The sequence below is a fragment of the Jaculus jaculus genome, chromosome 15, assembly GCF_020740685.1.
Source record: "Jaculus jaculus isolate mJacJac1 chromosome 15, mJacJac1.mat.Y.cur, whole genome shotgun sequence".
Taxonomy (NCBI): domain Eukaryota; kingdom Metazoa; phylum Chordata; class Mammalia; order Rodentia; family Dipodidae; genus Jaculus; species Jaculus jaculus.
This window is the reverse complement of record NC_059116.1, coordinates 60,204,749-60,227,135: the sequence shown is the minus strand read 5'-3', so window position 1 is coordinate 60,227,135 and position 22,387 is coordinate 60,204,749. Positions and strand designations below refer to the sequence as shown.

Sequence of the window (22,387 nt, the reverse complement as noted above, 5' to 3'; positions counted from 1 at the left end):
TTCCTTCCCTGCATGTACCTCTTTGTGCATCTGGTTTTACTCCTGGGCTAGTACACTTTCCATGCAATTGCATTTAACCAGAGTCATTTCCCAGCCCATGTTGGCAAACTTTTAAAGTTTTCAATTTTACATTGTGATGTGGCCATTAATATGGAGACAAGAGACAGAAAGTAATGGTTTAAAAGTGATATGTTTGGCTAACATTTTGCAGGAGGGCAGAGTTGTCAGTGTTAATCTTCATTGTCAACTTGATTGCATTTAGAATCACCATGAAAGCACAGCTATGGGTATGCCTGTGAGGACATTTCCAGGAAAGTTTAACAGAGGAAAGCAGATTCACCTTGAATTTGGGCAGCCACCATCCTATGGTCTGGGATCTCACACTGAATAAAAAGAGGAAAGAGACAAGAACCAGCATTCATGTCTTGTGGCTGTCTGACTGTTCACACAATGGGACCAACTTCCACATGCTCCTGCAACTATGACTTTTCTGCCAAAATAGACTGTAACCTTAACTAATGAGCCTAAGTAAACCCCTTTAAAGTCAATTTTGTAAGGTATTTTGTCACAGTAATGAGAAAAGAAACTGATACAGTAGGTATTTACTAAAAAATCCCTCTAATTTCTATAACACTCACACTCAAACCAAATGCTTCTATTCATGTTTCCTTCTTTTCAGTCCTGTGGAGATATTCAACCTATAAGTTGTAAGGTTTCAGTCCATTACTTGATATCTCTACTTACCAGGCAATCAGGGAGATCAATACTGAAACATAGCGTAGTCACTAGATGTAATGTTGGGTCACACCAGCTGACTCAAACCCTCCCAATAATGAGTTAGCACATTAGACTTCCAGTCTGTAAAAAGTCTGAGGGGACTCTGAGAGTTATAGGAGCCACACCCACCACCTTAAACTCCTACCCTGCAGATATACAACATCAGGTTGATTGATGCATCTGATAGTTCTGCAGATAATTAGAAAATCCTAGCATTAAATTAAACCAAAATACAAAAATCATTACATTATAATACAAGAAACAAAAAATAAAGATAATATAAATCCACCAAAAAGTATTAATGCATCACAAATGACCTCCATTGAGACTGATTTAGAGGAAATGCCTGAGAAATATTTCAAAAGAATAATTGTAAATATATTTGAGCAAATCAAAGGAATGAAAGAGGAAATAAAAGAAATCAAAGAAGACACAGGAAACCAATTTAATGAAATAAGTAGGTCAATACAAGACATAAATAAGGAAATAGAAATAATAAAGAAAAGCCACTCATAAATACTAGCAATGAAGAATACAGTCAGTGAAATAAAAAACTATGTAGAAAATCTCACCAGTAGAATAGATGAAGGAGAGTTCAAAATATCTAAACTAGAAGACCAGGTGGCACATCTAAAACAGTTCACCATAGACAGTGACAAACTAATAGGAGAGTATGAGTGGGAATTTCAAGGTATTTGGGACACTATGAAAAGATCAAACATAAGAATTCAGGGCATAGTAGGAGAAGAATTTCACTCCAAATGCGTGGTAGGAATCTTCAACAAAATCATAGAAGAAAACTTCCCCCTAATTGGGAAAGAGGCGCCAATGCAGATACAGGAATCCTTTAGAACACCAGCCAGGCAAAACCTGGAAAGAACCTCTCCTCACCATATTATAATCAAACTTCCAAACACACAAACCAAAGAAAAAATTATTGAAAGTAGTCAGAGAAAAATCAAGTTACCTACAAAGGCAAGCCCATCAGGATTACAGCAGATTACTCAACCCAAACTTTAAAAGGCAGAGGGCTTGGAGTGATGTATTCCAAGTTCTGAAAGATAACAACTGTCAACCAAGGTTACTTTATCCTGCAAAGCTATCCATTAAAATAGACAGAAAAACAAGGACATCCCACAACAAAGGCAGGCTAAAGGAATATTTAAAGACAAAACCAGCTCTACAGAAAATAGTTGGCAGGATCCTCCATGCTGAACAGAAAGAAAAGCACACATATAAGGAACCTGGACAAAACAACCATATTCATAACTAGTTAATACAAGAGAGCAAAGATAAAACCAGAAGAACTACTAAACAAGAATTTGGTAAAAATAAATATACTCCTTTCAATAATAACTTTTAATATCAACAACCTCAATGTCCCAATCAAAAGACATAGGTTTGCAGACTGGGTTAAAAAGCAGGATCCTTCAATTTGTTGCCTCCATGAAACTCACCTTTTTGCAAAGGATGGACACTATTTTAGGGTGAAAGGTTTGAAAATGGTGTTTCAAGCCAATGGGCCTGGAAAACAAGCAGGGGTTGCTATCCTAATATGTGACAAGGTAGACTTCAGTCCAATATTAGTTAGGAAATATAAGGAAGGTGACTTTGTATTGATTAAAGGCACACTCCAACAGGAGGAATTCCTACTCATATATGTACCTAACATGGGGGCTCCCAACTTCATCATACAAATGCTATAGAACTAAGGTCACAGATAACACCAAACACAGTAGTAGTGGGTGACTTCAAGACCCCACTCTCATCAATTGACAGGTCATCACAACAAAAAATAAAGAGAGATGCATCTGGATTAAATGAGGCCATAGAACAAATGGTCCTAACAGATATATACAGGACATTTAATCCAAATGCTACAGTATACACTTTCTTTTCAGCAGCACATGGACTATTCTCTAAAATAGACCATATATTAGGACACAAAGCGAATCTTAACAAATACAGGAAAATTGAAATAATGCCTTGCATTCTATCTGATCACAATTGGATTAAACTACAAATCAATAATAAGTAAAGCAATGGAGCCTATATAAAATCATGGAAACTAAACAACACACTACTAAATGATGAGTGGGTCAATGAATGAATAAGTAAAGAAAGAAAGAAAGAAAGAAGGAAATCCAAAAATTTCATAGAGTCAAATGATAATGAGAACACAACATAACAAAACCTTTGGGACACAATGAAGGCAATCCTAAGAGGGAAATTTATACCTTTAAGGGCCTATATTAAGAAATTAGAAAAGTCACAAGTAAACAGCTTAATGCTTTACCTTAAAGCCTTGGGAAAAGAAGAAGGCCAACTAAACATCAGTAGATGGGAAGAAATAATAAAGATTATGGCAAAATTAATGAAATAGAAACAAACAAACAAAAATCCCAAAGAATCAATGAAACAAAGAGGTGGTTCTTTAGAGAGTAAACAAGATTGATAAACCTATAGCAAATCTGACCAAAAGAAAGAGAGAAGAGAAACAAATTAGATATGACAAGACACCATCACAACAGATACCAGAAAAATTCAAAACCATCATAGGGACATACTATAAGAACATATACTCCACTAAGTTTAGAAATCTGAAAGAAATTGATTATTTCTTTGAATTAGATGGCCTACCTAAATTAAATCAAGATGAGATTAACCCCTTAAATAGATCTATACCAAGCATGGAGATCCAAGCAGTTATCAAAAATATCCCAGTTGGACTGGAGAGATGGCTTAGCGGTTAAGCACTTGCCTTTGAAGCCTAAGGACCCTGGTTCAAGGCTCGATTCCCACATTAGCCAGATGCACAAGGGGGTGCATGCATCTGGAGTTTGTTTGCAGTGGCTAGAGGCCTTGGAATGCCCATTCTCTCTCTTTCTCTCTGTCTGTCACTCTCAAATAAAAAAATAAAAAATAAAAAAAACATATCCCGACTAAAAAAGCCCAGGCCCAGATAGATTGAATGCTGAATTTTACCATAGACCTTCATGGAAGAACTACACCACTTCTCCTTAAACTTAACCATAAAATAAACAAGAAGGAATCCTACCACACTCCTTTTGTGAAGCCAATATCACCCTGATACCAAAACTAAACAAAGATAGAACAAAGAAAGAAAATTACAGACCAATCTCCCTTATGAACATACATGCAAAAATTCTCAGCAAAATACTGGAAAGCAGAATACAAGAATATATCAGAAAGGTCATCCACTCTAACCAAGTAGGCTTTATTCCAGTGATGTAGGGATGGTTCAACATATGCAAATTGATAAATGTATTATATTATATAAGTAGACTAAAGGACAAAAAAGTCACATGATCATCTCATTAGGTGTAAAAAAAAGCATTTGACAAAATCCAACATCCCTTCATGATAAAAGTCCAACAGAGAGTGGGAATAGAAGGAATATATCTCAACATAAAAAGGCTATTTCTGACAAACCTAGAGCCAATATAATACTAAATTGAGGAAAACTTGAAGCTTTTCCACTGAAGTCAGGAACAAGACAAGGGTGTCCATTGTCCCCACTTTTTGTGTGTATTTTTGAGGTAGGGTCTCACTCTAGTCCTATATGCTAACAACAAACACACAGAGGATAAAATCAGAGAACCATTCCCATTCACAATTGCATCAAAAAAAAGTATTTTAGAATAAACCTAACCAAGGAAGTGTAGGATCTCTACAATGAAAACTTTAAAACACCCAACCCAAAAATTGCAGAAGACACTAGGAAATGGAAAGATATCCCTTGTTCTTGGATCAGAAGAATTATTATTGTGAAAATGGCAATATTACCAAAAGAAATCTATAGATTTAATGCAGTCCCCATCAAAATTACAATGGCATACTTCACAGAAGTAGAAAAAAAATCCAAAAATTCATTTGGAAGCACATAAAACCTCGAATATCTAAAACAATTTTCAGCAACAAAAATAAGGCTGGTGGTATCACCGTACCTGATTTAATGTATATTACAGAGCCATAAAACAAAAAAAGCATAGTTCTGGCACAAAAGCAGACATGTAGATCAATGGAACAGAATAGAGGACCCAGATGTAAGTCCAGGTAGCTATAGCCACCTGATATTCGACAAAAATGCCAAAAATACTCATTGGAGAAAAGACAGAATCTCAATAGGTTTCCTCCTTTTCCTTTTCCTTTATGCGTCCTCCTCATTTCTTTGTGGGAATAAGCACAAAACAGCTATTTTTGTTTGCTTCTACCTTATCCCAATGCTCTCTAAATGTTTCCACTGTTTGTTATTGTAATTAAGCACTATATGATAGAAAGATATAGATTGTTTTAGCAACCTCAGAAGCATTGCTTTGAACTTCAGAGACCACTTAAGTTGAATGCAAGGCTATATCCTGAGTTAAATGCCCATTAGATATTGAATGCAAAGGATTAAAGAAAACAAAACAGTGGCTATTTTCCATTTATTCCATGTTGTTGCAATCAGCTTTGAGTTGCTGCCAGAAAGTACCAGACCAAGAGCACCTTGTGGGAGGCAAGGGTTTACTTTGGCTTACAGATATTATGGGAAGATCCATGACAACAGGGAAACCAATGGCATGAGCAAAGGGTGAACATCACCTCCTGGCCAACATAAGGTAGACAACACCAACAGGAGAACATGCTAAGCACTGACAAGGGAAAGATGGCTATATCACCCCTAATCCTTCCCACAACAATACTTCATCTTTAGGAAGATCCAGTTCACAGATCACCACCAGCTGGGTACCTAGCATTCAGAACAGATAAATTCATAGGGACACCTGAATCTAATCACTACATTCTACTCCTAGTCCCCATAAAATGATAACTGAACATGATGTAAAATGCAATGCATTCAGTTCAACTTTAAAATTCCCCCTTACTCCCAATGATGTTCAAACATCCCCATTGTTCGAGGACATTTTAGTGAGCCATAATACCACACACACACACAAAAACCCATAATGGCACAGAATAAGCATTCATACTGCAAAAGATGGCATTGGGCATAGCAAAGAAATATTCAACCAATACAGGTTTTAAAACAAACAGGGCAAACATCAAACTCTGTAGCTCCAAATCTGACAACTGTAACCAGTGACAAGTCTCCAAAATTGATAATTCTAACCATTCTATGAAGTTCCATTTCTACCTCTCCAGCTAAGCTATTCATGGTCATAGAAAACTTCATCTGGCACTGGCAGCTCTCCTTAGCAGCAATTTCATAGTCCTGGCATCTCCACTGGGTCTCTACTGCAATCCACATTTCATCCTCATGGCTCCATCAGGCCTCCATGTTGGTAATCCAACAAACCTGCTTCACACTGCACAAGGCCAAATCCAAAATATAAAACCATATTGCAAATTTAGTGACCCTCTATTTCCTGCATTTGTTATAGTCCATAGTAACAGGTGGGCTACTAATTTCTAAATGAGGAGGGAAATACCAACGTTGAAGAACAGGATACTCCTTCAGCATTCAGACCTCTTTCAAAAGAGTCTGAATTATTCCTAATGCAGATCAGTTGGCCCAATTGCAAAGGTAGTAATCTCTCAAACAGTTGCAGCTGAACAGGCAGTGGTTTTGGCCCAAACATTTCATTATTTTTTCTGTGCCACATCTTTCTGATTAATCCAGTCCATTTCTATGCAATGTAACCCTGCACCAGTTCTCAGGACGTGGACATAACAGCAGGCTTCTCACACAAACTCTTTCTAGCCCAGTCCAGGAAAAGTTCTTTTTCACCCTCACCAGCCAAACCTCCTAGTCCATGGTTCTTACTGCATTAGGTCTTTCACCTCTAACTAGAATGGTCAAGCTGTTCTATGGCACTGCAAGATGTCTCATAGGCCAAGGTTTCAAATCCTTTCATATTCATCTCAAAAAACAGCTCCAAAAAGGCTAAGAGCCACACTGTCAGGTTCTAGAAAAATGATCCCACTTCTCAGTACCAACTTACAATACTCAGCTACATATTGCTAGGATGAACTTCCAAACCAGGCACAAGTTATGCAAGGAAAGGATTTATGGAAGCTCATAGACTTAGGAGAAGTTACATAAGGACAGAAGAAGCTGCCCCCTTTCACAAGTTTACCACAGGGAGACAATACCACCAGTAGCACCACAAGCAAGCACTCTTCAGGAACCCAAGGCAGAGCTCAGACACTGCATATGTTAGTTTTTAATTTGAGAAACACCTTAAGACTAGACACTAGTATCTGCATACAGTGACACCTCTTCTTCCTAGGCAGCTGGAAATCCTAGAAGCTTTGGTAAAACTCCTAAATCTATTGGGGACATCCATTCAAATTACCACACATACATTAAGAGATTATTAAAAACTCCTGTGACTCACTGAATATCACCCAAAACATAAACACACACACACACATATTTGAAGATGATCTACATTGCTCATCCCTTATACTAGCAGATAAGTTTTATGAGTTTTGGCATTGTGGTTTTAATTTGTCATCATTTCCACTTGAGTACATGCCTTTGTTTTTGCTTAAAGTGTAGATTAACTTACTATGAGAGTTATTCAGTGAAAACATTATTATGCATAATTATATGCCTAATAATTATTATAGAACTAGATGCTTCTGATTAATAGTTCCCTGTGTTTTTCTAAAAACCGAAGATGCTTCAAGAAACCATTATAAATTTCCAGATGGAGCATTTTTCTCTTTGGTCTATATATGTTTGAATCTTAGAAATCTTTGAATTGGAAGAATATTTGGTTCACTTTTTAATATTTTCCAGCTTAGACACTATTAGGAGACTATTAGCCGACACAATTACAGTCTGAGTACAAACAGCTAATGTCTTTCTCAAAGAATTTTTCTTAGAGTATGTAACTTCATTTGTAAATTTGTGGCAATGTGATAATTTCATGAAAGTTACAGAATAAGTAAACAAGCCACATTCTTGTCCTATTAACTTCAAGTTTTGTGATTCAGAACATATTGGTAATGTTTTCAGGTTTTGAATGTTCTTCATTACAAATGGTGAAGGAAAACAGTTACAGCCCCACACTTGGGTGCTTTGGTGATTAAAGCCTTCATTTCAGGCAATCATGTGACTTTCTTCATTATCCAATTATATCAGGATATTGCAGTTAAGGATATGTCTATCAAAAGACTTTAAAGAACATGAACTTTCTTCTGAGTCACTTTTTCTAACACTACAATTTTAGGGTCATTTTGGATGAATTCTCTTGGATATTAGTGTAGTCCACACATGATGCCAATGTTCATGATAATTCCTGTAGCTCTTCCTGTTCAAGCTGTGGACTTTAACTTAAAAGCATTGACAACCTCTGTAGCCACTGGTCAAATGTGGCATGTTCCTTGACCTGGCAGATTAAACAAACAGTGCGTGCAGAAACCAGAAGCTCTTGTTTCTTATTGATATTGAAATGTAGATACTGTTTGTAATTAGCTAGAAAATATAAAATATTAAAGGAATAAATGTAAGTACTGACATTTTCTGACTTCATATTTGTTGCTATGCCAAACACATAGTATTTTACTTTTAGAATTTTGCAGTTAAATAAAGATTCATAATATGAACTTTTAGCTTTCAGTATTTTGCTTATTTTTTTCTGATTTTTAATTTTCCAACTGGTTTTACAATTATTTTAATAATTTCAATTAAAAATAAGGCTGTTTGTGATGGCACACACCTTTTTTTAGATTATTTTTATTTGTTTATTTGAAAGTGACAGAGAAAGAAAGAGGCAGATAGAAACAGAGAGAGAATGGGTGTGCCAGGGCCTCCAGCTACTGCAAACGAACTCCAGACATGTGTGCCCCCTTGTGCATCTGGATAACATGGGTCTTGGGGAATCGAGCCTCGAACCAGGGTCCTTAGGCTTCAGAGGCAAGCGCTTAACCGCTAAGCCATCTCTCCAGCCAGCACACACCTTTTGTCCCACCATTCAGGAGGCTGAGATAGAAGGATCACTGTGCTTTCAAGGCCAGCTGAGGTTACAAAGTAAGTTCCAGGTCAGCCTGGGATAGAATGAGATACTTCCTTACACAACAATATAATAATAATTCAGAGATTTGATTTCTATATATTTGCATATGAATCAGGAAACCAGGACAAAGATAGATAAAGTGAGATGTGGTTTGAAAAGTTTATTAGGACCAGAGGGCAGATATTTACATACATATTTTCTAGCCAATGCAAGGAGGAACACATGTACTTAAAAATCAAGGAAGTACTAACCCCACAATGACCAACACACATTTCCCCAATGAAGAGGGTCCTTGCAGAGTGGGGAGGGAAGGGAGAAGGCTAAAGATGGTACCAACATGACTGTATACACACTGTGTACATAAATAATAAAAAAAATCAAGGAAGTAAAAATATATAACAAATAGTTTTTCCCTCAGAACTCTCAGTGAAGACAAAATAAACATTCTTTCAGGTTCAACACATACATTTGCTCCTCACTTGCTCTGTGCTAATCACAGTTCTTAAGGCAATAACATAAATATATGCTTACCCCCCAAATTGTGCAAGTTTGTGAGAGACAGTATGCTCCTTACTTTGTTCCTGCTGTGACAAAACACCTGACATCATCAATGTTAATGGCTTCAAAGGGATCAATGTAAGTGAGTGACTGAGTTGGTTCATACCTGATGTGGACAGAAAGAAGCGTGAGGAAAGGGCAGGGACAAGGCACCATGAAGGACCTACCATTACTGATCCATTCTCTCAAGGTGGGCTCCATCTCAAGAGTTTCCACAACTGACCAAAACAGTGTCACTGGTTGGTGACTAAGACCCCCTGATATAAGCATTGGTGAGATGGGGGCAGAAACTTAATATGTAAACCAAAGAGACAAATAGAAATTCAGTCTAAAATACTACAAAAGGATCAGTATCATGTGACAATAGTTATACTACTCTAAAGCAGCTTAGACAAATTTTTATTTTATTTAATTAATGTATTATTTGCATTTTTATTATGTACAAGCAGGAAGAGATAGAAGAAAGACAGACAGAGAGAATGGGTGTGCCAGGGCCTCCAGGAACTGAAAACTCCAGATGCATGTGCCACTTTGTACATCTGGCTTTATATGGGTACTGGGGAATCAAACCTGTGTCATCAACTTTTGCAGGCCACTGAGAAATCTCTGCACCCCCCCCTTGAAAAACTTTTTCATACATATGTATTGCATTTTGTTCATATATACCCCACATTACTCTTCCTTATCTCCTTCAGTTCCACTGTAGTCCTTCATCTCATCTCTCCCCAGTGGGTATGCCATGAAAGAGATTGATTACTTGTCCATAATAACAATTAACTGTTATTAGCACTTAAGGAAGGGAGAGGTCTCCCAAACCACTCTCTTCGCCATTACATTATGCTGACTGGTTCCGTCAGATCTGCAGGTACCCACAGACAGCTGTGAGATCCTGAATGTGATGGCCTTGACATGTCTGGCCAACAGAGCACTCCTCCCCACACCTCAGCCCTTGCAGCCTTTCCGTTTCCTCTTCCACAATGTTCTCTGAGCCTTGGGGGGGGATGATGTCTATGTCCCATGTAGAGCCCAAACCTCATCAGACAGTTGTTTTAGTACCTGACTAAAATTCTTTTTCAGTACTTGGCTATTTCTTTTTTCTCACAGCATCTGAAAGCAGAAATGTCTTTGGGTATAAAGATAAATAATTTGCACTTATTATAAAACTTGGTCATTATAGTTATTCCAGATGCTGTTATTCTTATTTTAGATCTTAAAAGGCATAGCAGATGTGGCTAAAAACAAAGAAGCCACAAGCATAATATAGCATCAATAGAGTCGATGTGAAACAGAGAGGCAGAAGTAGCTAAGGTACACAACTGAGGAAGGACTCGATTTTACTGAGTTCTGAGGCAGGGAGGCAAGGAAAACAGAGACTGCAATAGAGATAAGGAAAGAGAAAAATTTGAGAAGGAGATGAGCTAGAGAGATGGCTCAATGATTAAAGACACTTATTTATAAACTCTGACAGTCTGATTCCCCAGTACCTACATAAACCCAGATGCAGAAGGGGTGCATGTATCTGTAATTTGTATTGGCAGGAGGCCCCGGTGTGACTATATTCTCTTTATTTCTGTTTTTATCTCTCTCAAGTAAGTAAATAAAAATGCTTTTTTAAAAAAATAAAATTTGAGGGCTGGAGGGATGGCTTAGCACTTAAGGCATTTGCCTGCAAAGCCAAAGGACCCAGGTTAATTCCCCAGGATGCACATTAGCCAGATGCACAAGGGGCGCATGCATCTGGAGTTTGCTTGCAGTGGCTGGAGGCCCTGGTGCACCCTTTCTCTCTCTCTCTCCCTCTTTCTCTGTGAAATAAATAAATATTTAAAAAATAAAATTTGAGGAGAATTTTGATCAAATATAGATCAAAATAAAATGAAAAAGAAAACAGAAATAAGTAAGAAATAATCTTCTAAGTAATATCCTTGGAAATTATAAAATTAAGTTCCTCACCTGTATTCAGTAATCGGTTTAAGTCACCTGAGAAGTTGCCCCTTTGCTTTGTAGTAAGATGCATTACATATGTGTATGTTTCTTTCTTTACTATTTTGGGCGGTGTGGTAGTTTGAATGGATGTCCCCCAATCAATTCAGCAGTTTATTAAAGCTTGTAATTTTGACCTCCACTAAAACTGGCTGGAGAGGGTCACTGTGGGATGGATCTTAGAGTCCAGCCTGAAGACATGCTTGGGGGTGGATCTGGAATTGCAGCCTCAGGTCTGCAGAGAGCAGAGCTCTGTGGGGTTCCCTGCTGTTTGTCTGCCAGTTTTTGCTCTGGATTTTGGTGGTGGGTTTTCTATTTTTCACCATCAGGGAACTTCCCCTGGATCCATAAGCCTGAAATAAATTGCCTGTCTCCTATAAGCTGTTTTGGATGTTTACCCAGGGACATAAAGCTGAGTACAACAGGGGGCTTGTTTTTCTACTTGAAAAAAAGTTTGAGATGGAATCTCATGTAGCCAAAAGTAGCCTCAGAATTACTATGTCACTGAGAACGACCTTGAATTTCTGATCTCCTTGCCTCCTAAGAGCTAGGATTGCAGGTACCCTCCACTATGCTCAGCTTTGTCTGAAATATTTGAGTATAATAAGTAAGATCACAGCACAATGAGAGTATAACAAGTTGAATTTCAATTTTATCTCCAATTTGTAATTAAACCTTTGCTTTTTGGAGGCAAAGTCTTGTTATGTACTTATATTGGGATCCTTTTTGTATGTTCTTGCCTCAGTCACCCAGCATGGAATAAGTGGCTTATTGCAACACTCCTGGTTCACACAGCACTTTTGTAGCCTCCTGGGAATTGCTCAACTACAATTATTCAGAGTATTGAGTTGTCATGTCATATTAAAATCATACCTTAGTAAAATCCCAATGTACATAATTAGGTCTTTTCTATTAATATTTTATTTAACCGTTATTAGTGAAATCAGGAAAGCCCTATTTTTTAAAACAATTATAAAGAGAGAAAATATTTTGGATGTCTGTTATAATCTTTAAACTACCATCAAGTTTTATTTAATGATACCCTGTATAATTGTTGAAATTTTCCTTTATTAGTTTCAATATTTTGATGAATCTGCATATATAGCTATAGGACACTTAATATGTGATGAATATAACTTAGAAACTGAAGTTTTACTTTGTTCTACTAATTTAAATTAAATACACACATAGTATTTGAATTTTCTTTATCATATTTTCATTCCTCCCAAAAAGGACACCTGAGACCTTACACATTTTCTGACACAGCCCGTTCTTCGCTCCTCCTCTCTCACCTCCCTCCCGCTCTCCCACCTTTCCTCCATGTTCTCGTTTCCCTACTCCTATCATTCTTCCCTTTCTTTCTTCTTTCCCTTTTCTAAATGTCTATAGATACTAAGGACTAATAATCTGTCTACCCATTCCCTTCATCTTCGACAAGTATTAACTGCATAGGACATACAAAATGCTGAAATAGATTCTGCAAGGAATTTGCAAGATGCCCAATGCTTTTAAGACTTCATATTCTATTATCAGTGTGTATCAGTTGAGAGACTCAGAGTTTGCACCCTTGAGGAGTACCTAACTGAAAAAAATTCTTTATTTTTATTGACTGATTTCTCCCTTAACAATATTAAATTTTAAAAGAATATGGAAGACATGTTTATAGGAAGCTTAAGTATTAAAGTTCTATAATGTGAATTATATTAAATACATGTTTAAGCTCTTATCCTAATGAATATGGATCCCTTGGTATTTACACTGTTAAAACAAGTTCATATTGCTGAGATATTGAGTAACAGTTTGACAGCTCAGAATTCTGATGGGGTGTGCATAGTTATACGCTGGTTTTGAAGCTATGCTATACGTATTTACAAGCAGAAAATATGCTTAGATTTAAAGCAAGCATCTAAGTTTTTATTGTGGTTGGGGAACAAGTACCTTTTCATAGTATTTCATTAAATACTTCCATTTGACTATACAATTCTAATTCACCTATCAAGGTCTTAATTTAGATGAGCAAGGAAATTTAATTTCAGAAATAATGTGTTGATCAGCTAGAAGTAACTAAACAGTTACACAAACAAGCTGTTTACCTAATTACAACATAGAATATTTGATTTTTTAAAATTTTTATTTATTTATTTGAGAGTGACAGACACAGAGAGAAAGACAGATAGAGGGAGAGAGAGAATGGGCGCGCCAGGGCTTCCAGCCTCTGCAAACGAACTCCAGACGCGTGCGCCCCCTTGTGCATCTGGCTAACGTGGGACCTGGGGAACCGAGCCTCGAACTGGGGTCCTTAGGCTTCACAGGCAAGCGCTTAACTGCTAAGCCATCTCTCCAGCCCGAATATTTGATATTTTTAACCATGAAGTTTTCAAAGAATACTTAAAACACTTTTTATGCAAATTAAGGGATCTCATATTTTAATGTTTTCTTTAAGATGGTTTTTAGCCTTAGTATGCTCCATATGATGATGAATAGGATAAAAATTGCAGTATATCCAAACTGTATTTTTGTGAAGATTTTTTTCTGTTATTTTTAAAATTTATTTTTATTAGATGTGGACATACTTGGTATGTAAACAACACATGTTGGTACCATCTTTCCTTTTATCCCTGCCCCTCTTCCAAAGAGGCCTCCTCACTGGGGATGCAGGTCAACCCCATGGGGACTGTGGGTCATGCATTGTGGATCGGCAGTTAGTTATGTGGAGAGGCAATGTCTCTGTGCATAATGTGCCAACTTGTGGCTCTCACAATATTTCTGCTCCTCTTCCACAAAATTCCCTGAGCTAAGTTGGGTACATTTTAAGTCTACTTCAGTGATGGGCTCTTAGTAGCCTCTGAATCTCTACTTTGATATGTGTTGAGTGTCCTCAGTGTCTAGCTCCTTCACCCATGTGCTGATATCCAGTTCACCAATTAAGCAGCACTCTTGCTCATTTCATAATTCCTCTGTGGTTTCAGCTGGGGTCATTTATCTCCTCAGGTCCTGCTCCTGTCTGAACAGGAGAATCATATTCTCTAACGGAAAGTGAAACCAGTGCTGGTTGAATGGGATAACCATTATTTATTTAGAGAGAATTTAAAGGGTATAGACCCTCTTGTACTCTAAGAATAGTGGGAGCTAGATATTGGAAAGAAAAATCATCCAGCTATGATTCTGACTTGTTTTCCAGTTCCAGACATGGTTTCCTTTCCACAGAGCAAATCAGTTAGCCAATCCAAGAGCAATTGGTTACCTACCATTTCTGTGTGCCACTATGGCACTTGTGTGAGCATCAGTCAGGTTGTTTGCTTCTGAGTACCTTAGACAGATTTTGGTCACTTTCCCTCAGTAGCTCATATTGCAAATGTGGTGGTTTGATTCAGGTGTCCCCCATAAACTTAGGTGTTGTGAATGCTAGCTCCCCAGCTGATGGATATTTGGGAATTAATGCATCCTGGAGGGAGTGTTGCTGGGGGCGGGCTTATGGACTTTATAGCCAGTGTTCCCTTGCCAGTGTTTGGCACACCCTCCTGTTGCTGTGGTTTACCTTATGTTGGCCAGGGAGTGATGTCCACCCTCTGCTCATGTCATCATTTTCCCTGCCATGGTGGAGCTTCCCCTCAAGCCTGTAAGCCAAAATAAACCTCTTTTTCCAAGAAGCTGCTCTTAGTTGGGTGATTTCTACCAGCAATGCGAACCAGACTGCAACAGCACCTTCCAGAACTAGATAGGCTAACTCTCTGGGGACTAGCTCTCTTCTGGATTCCAACCAGAGCTCTCATGCTGACAGTTTTGGTGTCTTCAGCAATAGGGTCTTAACCATTAACCTCTGCTGGGTAATCAAGTGCTCTGACAGAAGCCTGTCTTGTTTGTTTTAGGAGACCTTATAGTTTTCTCTGATCAAAAGCTCATTGTGGATGTTAACTGTGTCCTGGTACAGGGAATTACAGGTCAGCACCAAAATAAATAAATAAATAAGTAAATAAATAAATAAATAAATAAATAAATAAATAAATAAAAATAAAGAAAAAAAAGAAGACATAAAAAGAGAAACAGGATAAATTAAAGGTTACACTTCATCTCACCCTTTCTAGGATCCTTTGATTCAGGTCCTCCCTCTAAGGTCCTGTTGAGGATCAGACTTTTAGTCTTACATGTAGGATATAGGCTTATATGGTACCATTCAATTTAAGTTCAGTTTTGTGTTTTTTTCCTCACCCTTCCCCTTCCCCTTTCCCCTTTCTCCAAACCCTAGCCTCCCTATTGTCTAAGCCTTGAGATGCCATTCAGGTATGTCAGCTACTCTGACTGATCCTGGTTAGGCACCACAGATGAGTGATACCATGAGACAATTGTCTTTCTGTGATTGTGTGGTTCACTTAGTATGATCTCTTCCATGTTTGATCATTTTTCTACAAATTTCATCCTGTACTTTTTTTCTTACTGTTGAGTAGAATTCCATCATGTAGATCTACCACATCTTGGTCATCCATTTATCCAATGATGGGCACATGGGTTGATTCTAGTTCTTAGCTATTATGAATTAAGCAGCTCTAAACATGGTTGAGCAAATATCCCTGAACTGAGATGTGGAGCTTTTAGCCTAAATGTGCAGTAATGGAATAATAGGGCCTGTTGGTAACTCTATATTCATCATTTTCAGGGGTCTCCATATTGATTTCCATAGTGGTTATACCAGTTTACATTCCCACCAACAGTGAATGAGTGTTCCTATTTCCCCAGATTCTCACCAACATTTGTTTTCATTTGATTTTTTAATGTTTGCCATCTTTACTGGGGTAAAGTGGAATCTCATACACAAAAATCAAGTCCAAGTAGATTAAAAACCTCAGTATGAGACAGAAAATCTTCAACTACTGGAAGAAAAAAATAGGAGGCACTCTCCATGATCTAGGACTGGGAAAAGACTTCTGAACAAAACTCAGTAGCCCAGGAAAGTAAACAAGCACTCAACCAGTGAGATCTTATAGGACTAAAAAGCTTTGCACAGACAAACATACCATAAGCAGAGCTAATAAATTATCCACTGAATGGGAGAAATTTTTTGCTAGCTATACCACTGACAGAAGCCTAGTATCTAGAATCTACAAAGAACTCAAAAAACTAAACAATAAAAATATCAAACAACCAGCTGGGCATGGTGTTGCACACCTTTAATACCAGCACTCAAGAGGCAGAGATAGGAGGATTAGCATGAGTTCGAGGCCACCCTGAGACTCCATAGTTCAGGTTAGCCTGGACCAGAGTGAGACCCTACCTCAAAAAAATGAAAAAAAAAAAACAAAATTAAATCAACAACCAACTCCGAAAGTGGGGCAAAGAACTGAATAGAGAGTTCTCAGAGGAAGAATTACAAATGGCTAACACACACTTAAGAAAATGTTCAACATCTCTAACCATTAGGAAAATGCAAATTGTGGAGTTTTTTTTTTTTAATATAACCTAGAATGTACTGTCCAAGCATTTATGTAATTAATTTTTCTTTCCATAGTACAAGGTCTTTATTGAGGACTTGGTAAACATTGGTGGAACACATGAGTATTGAATTCTCTCTCAGAGTGACTAATGTCAGCACCACAGTGTGAAGTATCACTTGTGAAGATGATATCAATGTTAATGATGAGAGGGAAATAAAATGATCAAAGTTTGCTAGCTTCCCAAAGAATGCTTTTTTATGTGGCTCCCAAATTGATTGATAATATCACCACATAAAAGTTACTGATGAAAATCATTCATCATATTTTTCTATTACTTTAAACAAAATTATCAGAGAAAAATGTCTTCATTTGGTGTTTAAATGAGGACAGAACATGTGTAGTTATATCTGACTTTGTGTCTTTGAATCATGATTTGCACTTCCCAGACTTACAAGAAGCAAGACAGATTCTGGAAATCTTCCCTTGGAGCAGAGTGGGAATACCCATGAGCATGGACAAATACATGCCCTCAAACTTACCTTGTTAGAGAAATATAGCTGGGCGTGGTGCCACATGCCTTTATTCCCAGAACTTTGGAGGCAAAGGTAGGAGGATCACCGTGACTTTGAGGCCAGCTGAGACTACAGTGATTTTCAGGTCAGCCTGGGCTCAAGTGAGACATTACCTCAAAAAAAAAATACATAAATAAAATAAACCAAAAAAGATGGAGAAATATAAAGGATAGCATGAAAATAGACAGCATTTTAGAGGCTTACACACTTGGAGAAAGGAAAAACCGAGAAAATCACGTTTACTGCCAGGGCATTTTTTGATAACTATAAAAAAATTACCATAGGTAGGTGAATGCTTATATCATTGTAGGTTGTTTCCATTCCCTAGCTGTTGAGAATAGAGCATCAGTGATCATGGATATGCAAGCATCTTTGTGGTTGGATATAGAGAGAACCTACTGATGATTATAATGAAAATGAGCTATACATACACAGTAGAATTTTACTCGGGGGTAAAAATACATGAAGTTATGAAACTTATGGGAAACTTAATGAATTGGAAAAAATATACTAAGTAAAGTAATTCAAGCCCAGGAAGACAAAAACTGTCTCTCTCCTATGTAGACTCTACCTTTTAATGTTAAAGTATGAAAGACTATATGCACATGAGTATAGTATGAAAGCAGAAAGAAAGCTATGATGGACAAAAAAAGGCAAAAGGAGGGAGGAGTGGGTAAAGGAAGGGCAGGGGAAACAAAATTTGCTTGAAAAGCACCATAATAAAAATAATACTTTGTGCGCTAATAAAAAATAACTTTTAGGAAAGAACATAAGAACTTTTAAGAAAGAACATGGACAGAACAAGAACAGCACTTGGAAAACATTGACAAAAACATCCCAGTCATCAATATTTAAGATGCCTTACAAATAAAATTAAATACAATTGAAACTATGCAAATATTTTATTAATAAAAAGTATCCCTCAAAACCTTTCTCAACAGGTCCAGTTTTGGTACTGGTTGTCTGAGCATTCCCATCTCTCGGTGTTTACACGGACATCACTAGATGGCAATTTGCAAAAACACAGTGAAGAAATCCTGTTTCCTGTATCTCAGTGGAGCCAAGCAAAAATCGATCTTCATGCCAAAGATGGAGAATCTGCTCTGCCTTTTCAGGTACCAAAGAAATTATGCAACACTGCCTGAGATGTTTCTTTATATAATACTTTCATACAGCAAAATGATGTATGTCATGAATATACTTGATTTTAATAAAATAAACACATTAATGTCTAGAGATGTATAGGCAGGTTATTGTGATAAAATGCTTAGATTTCCATGTAGAAGAGTAGCAGACTTGGGTGAGCATGGCAGGAGGAGATTCAAAGGGCATTTTACTCAGTGAAGAAGATGCATAAATTGAGACAGAAAACAAACCCAACTTGGATTGTACTTATATGTTAATCCTATGTCTATTAACTTGAGGGATTATATTAACCTTTAATATAGTTGCCTTCATTAATAATAAAAGAAGACCATATAGTTTATTGGTTAGATATTAAAGTTCCTACCCTGTGGTGTTTTTTTTTTTTTTGAGGCAAACCCAACAAACTCTCCTTTTTATCTTATGCAAGAGTGAGAGCAAGACTGAGAATACGAAAGTGAGAGAGTGAGAGCGAGAGAGAGAAAGAAAGAGAATCGGCACACCAGGGCCTCCACACGCTGTAATGGAACTCCAGACCCTTGCAGCGCCCTGTGCACAAGTGTGACCCTGTGTGCTCGTGTCACGTCTGTGTCTGGTTTACTTGGCACCTGGAGAGTTGAACATGGGTCCGTAGGCTTTGCAAGCAAGCACCTTAACCACTAAGTAATCTCTCCAGCCCTGTTCCTGTCCTTTTTTGATACAACTTCTTTCTGAATGAAAGCAGTTTTAGAAACTAGATCAGATGGTGGGATATATGGGAGAGCAAACTGCCTTCAGAGTCAGTGCTCTGAGTGCCAGTCTCGGTTCCAGCATGAGGATCTAAGTGACTACAAATAAAATATTTGGGCTTCCTATTTTTTAATCTGTGAAAACCACAGTGAGGGCAAAATAGACTTCAGGGAGTCAGAGGGTTAAAAAGATCACAGTGAAAATGGTTACTGTGCACATGAGTCCTGAAGTCTAGGTTTCAAGCCAAGCGTATGATGAAAGGGAATTTACTAAAGCCTCCTACACTTCTGTTCCTGTTAGATATTACTTACTGGGGCTTGATGTATTTACTTTTCCAGTGCTAGAATTCAACACCCATTGAAAATCGGCTAATGGGAGGAAAGATGTGTATTTTGGCTACAGAGTCAAAGGAAAACTCCACAATGGTAGGGAAGATGTAACATAAGCATTGACTGGACATCACCTACTGGCCAACATCAGGTGGACAATAGCTGCAGGAAAGTGCGCCAAACACTGGCAAGGGGAAGCTGGCTATAACACCCATAAGCCTGTCCCCAACAACACAATTGGATCTACAAGGATGGAATTCCCAATTTACTATCAGCTGGGGATCAGGCATTCAGAACACATGAGTTTATGGGGAATATCTGAATCAAACCACCATAGAGCTTTAGTTGGAAAACAGCGTACCTCTTCTGAGCCTCACTTCTAAGCCAATTAATATAAATGTAGTAGTCAAATAGTAAACAAACTAGTTTAGAGGAAATGCTTTTATAATTTATAGTAATATAGTTAAATATGTGACTATATTTAACTACACAAATTGAATAAATACATTTACCCAGAGCTCAACAGATTCTGCTTAAGAAATGTAGCCTTCTCACTGTAGGGGAAACTTTTTGCCATTGTCAAAAATAATATCTGAATGCCTCTTGTGGATGGGAAGGCTGTCAGTAAAAAGCCTTGAATGGGAAAAGGAGATGTGTTGAACATGCTCGGTTACTTAGTGCATTCTTCTATGATCACATATCAATTAAATTCTATTCCTCTCATGGGGAAGAGTAAGAGACAGGTAAGAGTGATGTTACTGCATGTAGCTTCCTCCCTGTAGAAGTAGGAAAAATTGGAAATATCTACCCTTTCCTGTGAGTATTGTAAGGATTAAAGGGCTCATATAGCAATGTAAAGCACATAGTCAGGAATAAATTTACAAATTATATATATATGCCATGATCATTGCTGTATTATATATATATATAATATATATATGATTATATATATATATATTTATCTTTGGAATATAGATTCATAATAAATTTAAATATTCTTAATTTGAAGAAATTCTCCTCTTGGTCAGACTCTAGGCTCAATGATTACAGGTATCTTTACTCAAAATAAGTCTCCAAACCCTTCTGATTCTTAAGGATCAACTTATTCTCTAATGCCAAAATCTAATAGACAAAGCCACATAAATTGTTATTAGTAGGGAATGTATTTGTATTTGATACAAAGGCCAGTCATGGACTCATCTCAGTGTCAGTCCCATTGCCTGGATTTGGATAAGAAATAAGGTCAATTTGATTTCTTGCCTCCAGGATTTATGTTTTATATTGGCTTGTTTTCATTGGGTTTATTTTTAGAGTCAAACTTAACAATAATATCAATCAGAGTCTGTTATTAATTGACATGCTCAATAACACAGTATCCTTTGTTAGGACTAGTTATATGAGAAAGGTTTTAGGTTGTAATAAGCAACATTCCTTTCTCTGACTGGAAGTTCTCACTGTTTCTGTTGAAGTTTCGATGCAGCACAGTTTGTGTTCTCTTTAATACTACTTGTTTGGGGATAGTTGAGCTTTGAACTTTCTTCCAGTGAAAAACTGAGAGTAATTCTTTTTATTTATTTATTTATTTATTTATTTTTCTTTTTCAAGGTAGGGTCTCACTCTAGCTAAGCCTGACCTGGAATTCACTATGCAGTCACAGGGTGGCCTCGAACTCACAGCGATCCACCTACCTCTGCCTTCTGAGTGCTGAGGTTAAAGGTGTGCACCACCACACCCGATTTTGGAATAATTTTTTATGTGAGATCATATTAACTAGGTGGTAGATTGGCTAGTGGCTTGGTAGTGTTTTATATTTTGGTGGTAATGGTGAAGCAGTACATATGGGCTTTTGAAGCTGGGATCTTGCTGGGTCTTAGACACATTGAATCCACCTAACAGAAGAGAATTTTCCTTTTTTACTTCCATTCTGTTTCCTTCAATCATCTTCTAAGTCAATTCTATTAAACACTGGTTTTAGAATCTATGGACAAGAACCAAGAAAAATAAGAAAAAAAACTCTTTCAAAATTCAACATAAGTTGTACCATTACAGGCTTATAAACTTTAGTAAGGAACCTAGAAAATTCAATCTAAAAGGGGTTAAGTAGTTTAAAAATAATAGACAAAAATTTGACTTGACGTGAATCATTGTCTTTAGGCATAGTATTTTATCATGGTTATGACATTACCATGTTACCCCAACTTGAGTGTATCTGTAAAAACTACTATTATTACAGTCACATTCTAAACTCTGAACTATACAACTTCCCAATCCATATGTCCTCAAAAACTTTAGATAAGAAATTGTAGAATTTTGGTAACTTTCATTTGTGGGTCAGTCCACATTTAAAACATACACATACATACATATGCAGGATATTTAAATATACATTTACATTATAGAAACATATTGTATTATTAAACAAAACATGGTAGTATACTTTATTAAGTACCTCAAGCTAGCAATAAATAAAGAAAAATGAATGTATATTCATACTGAAGAATTATTGTTAACATTTTATCTATACATTTAACACATCCTTACACATAAAGATTTAACTTTCATCTTGTTTTTTTTTCTTCTTTTTTGCCCTCCACATGAAAAATGTGAATGTTTTGTTTGTTTTATTGATTTCTGCATGTGTCTTGGTGAAATCTTTAAATTATGTATGGTTATTCAAGCTAGGTGCATTTCTGTGTTATTCTTTTAACAACAAGTGAAGATGATAGCATATCTACAAATAATCTACTAGAGTTCAAATATTCTAATATCTAAAGTTTATTTTCTAAAACAGGGGCCATTATTTAAGCACCTTTATTTCAGTAGGATGTATCATTTAAAGATGGCTTTAGTACTGGTCTGGTCAGTTCCATATGCAAGCTCTT

The 22,387-nt window shown here is 37.0% G+C and overlaps 1 protein-coding gene across 1 annotated transcript in view; it reads left to right on the top strand.

The window, feature by feature from the left end:
• The window catches only part of Malrd1 (MAM and LDL receptor class A domain containing 1), a 771,085-nt gene that overhangs the window by 103,243 nt on the left and 645,455 nt on the right, over positions 1 to 22,387 (top strand). The window contains exon 13 of the mRNA XM_045134762.1: positions 18,246 to 18,419. Coding sequence (XP_044990697.1) covers positions 18,246 to 18,419 — 174 coding nt within the window. The remainder of the gene's footprint in view (positions 1 to 18,245; positions 18,420 to 22,387) is intronic.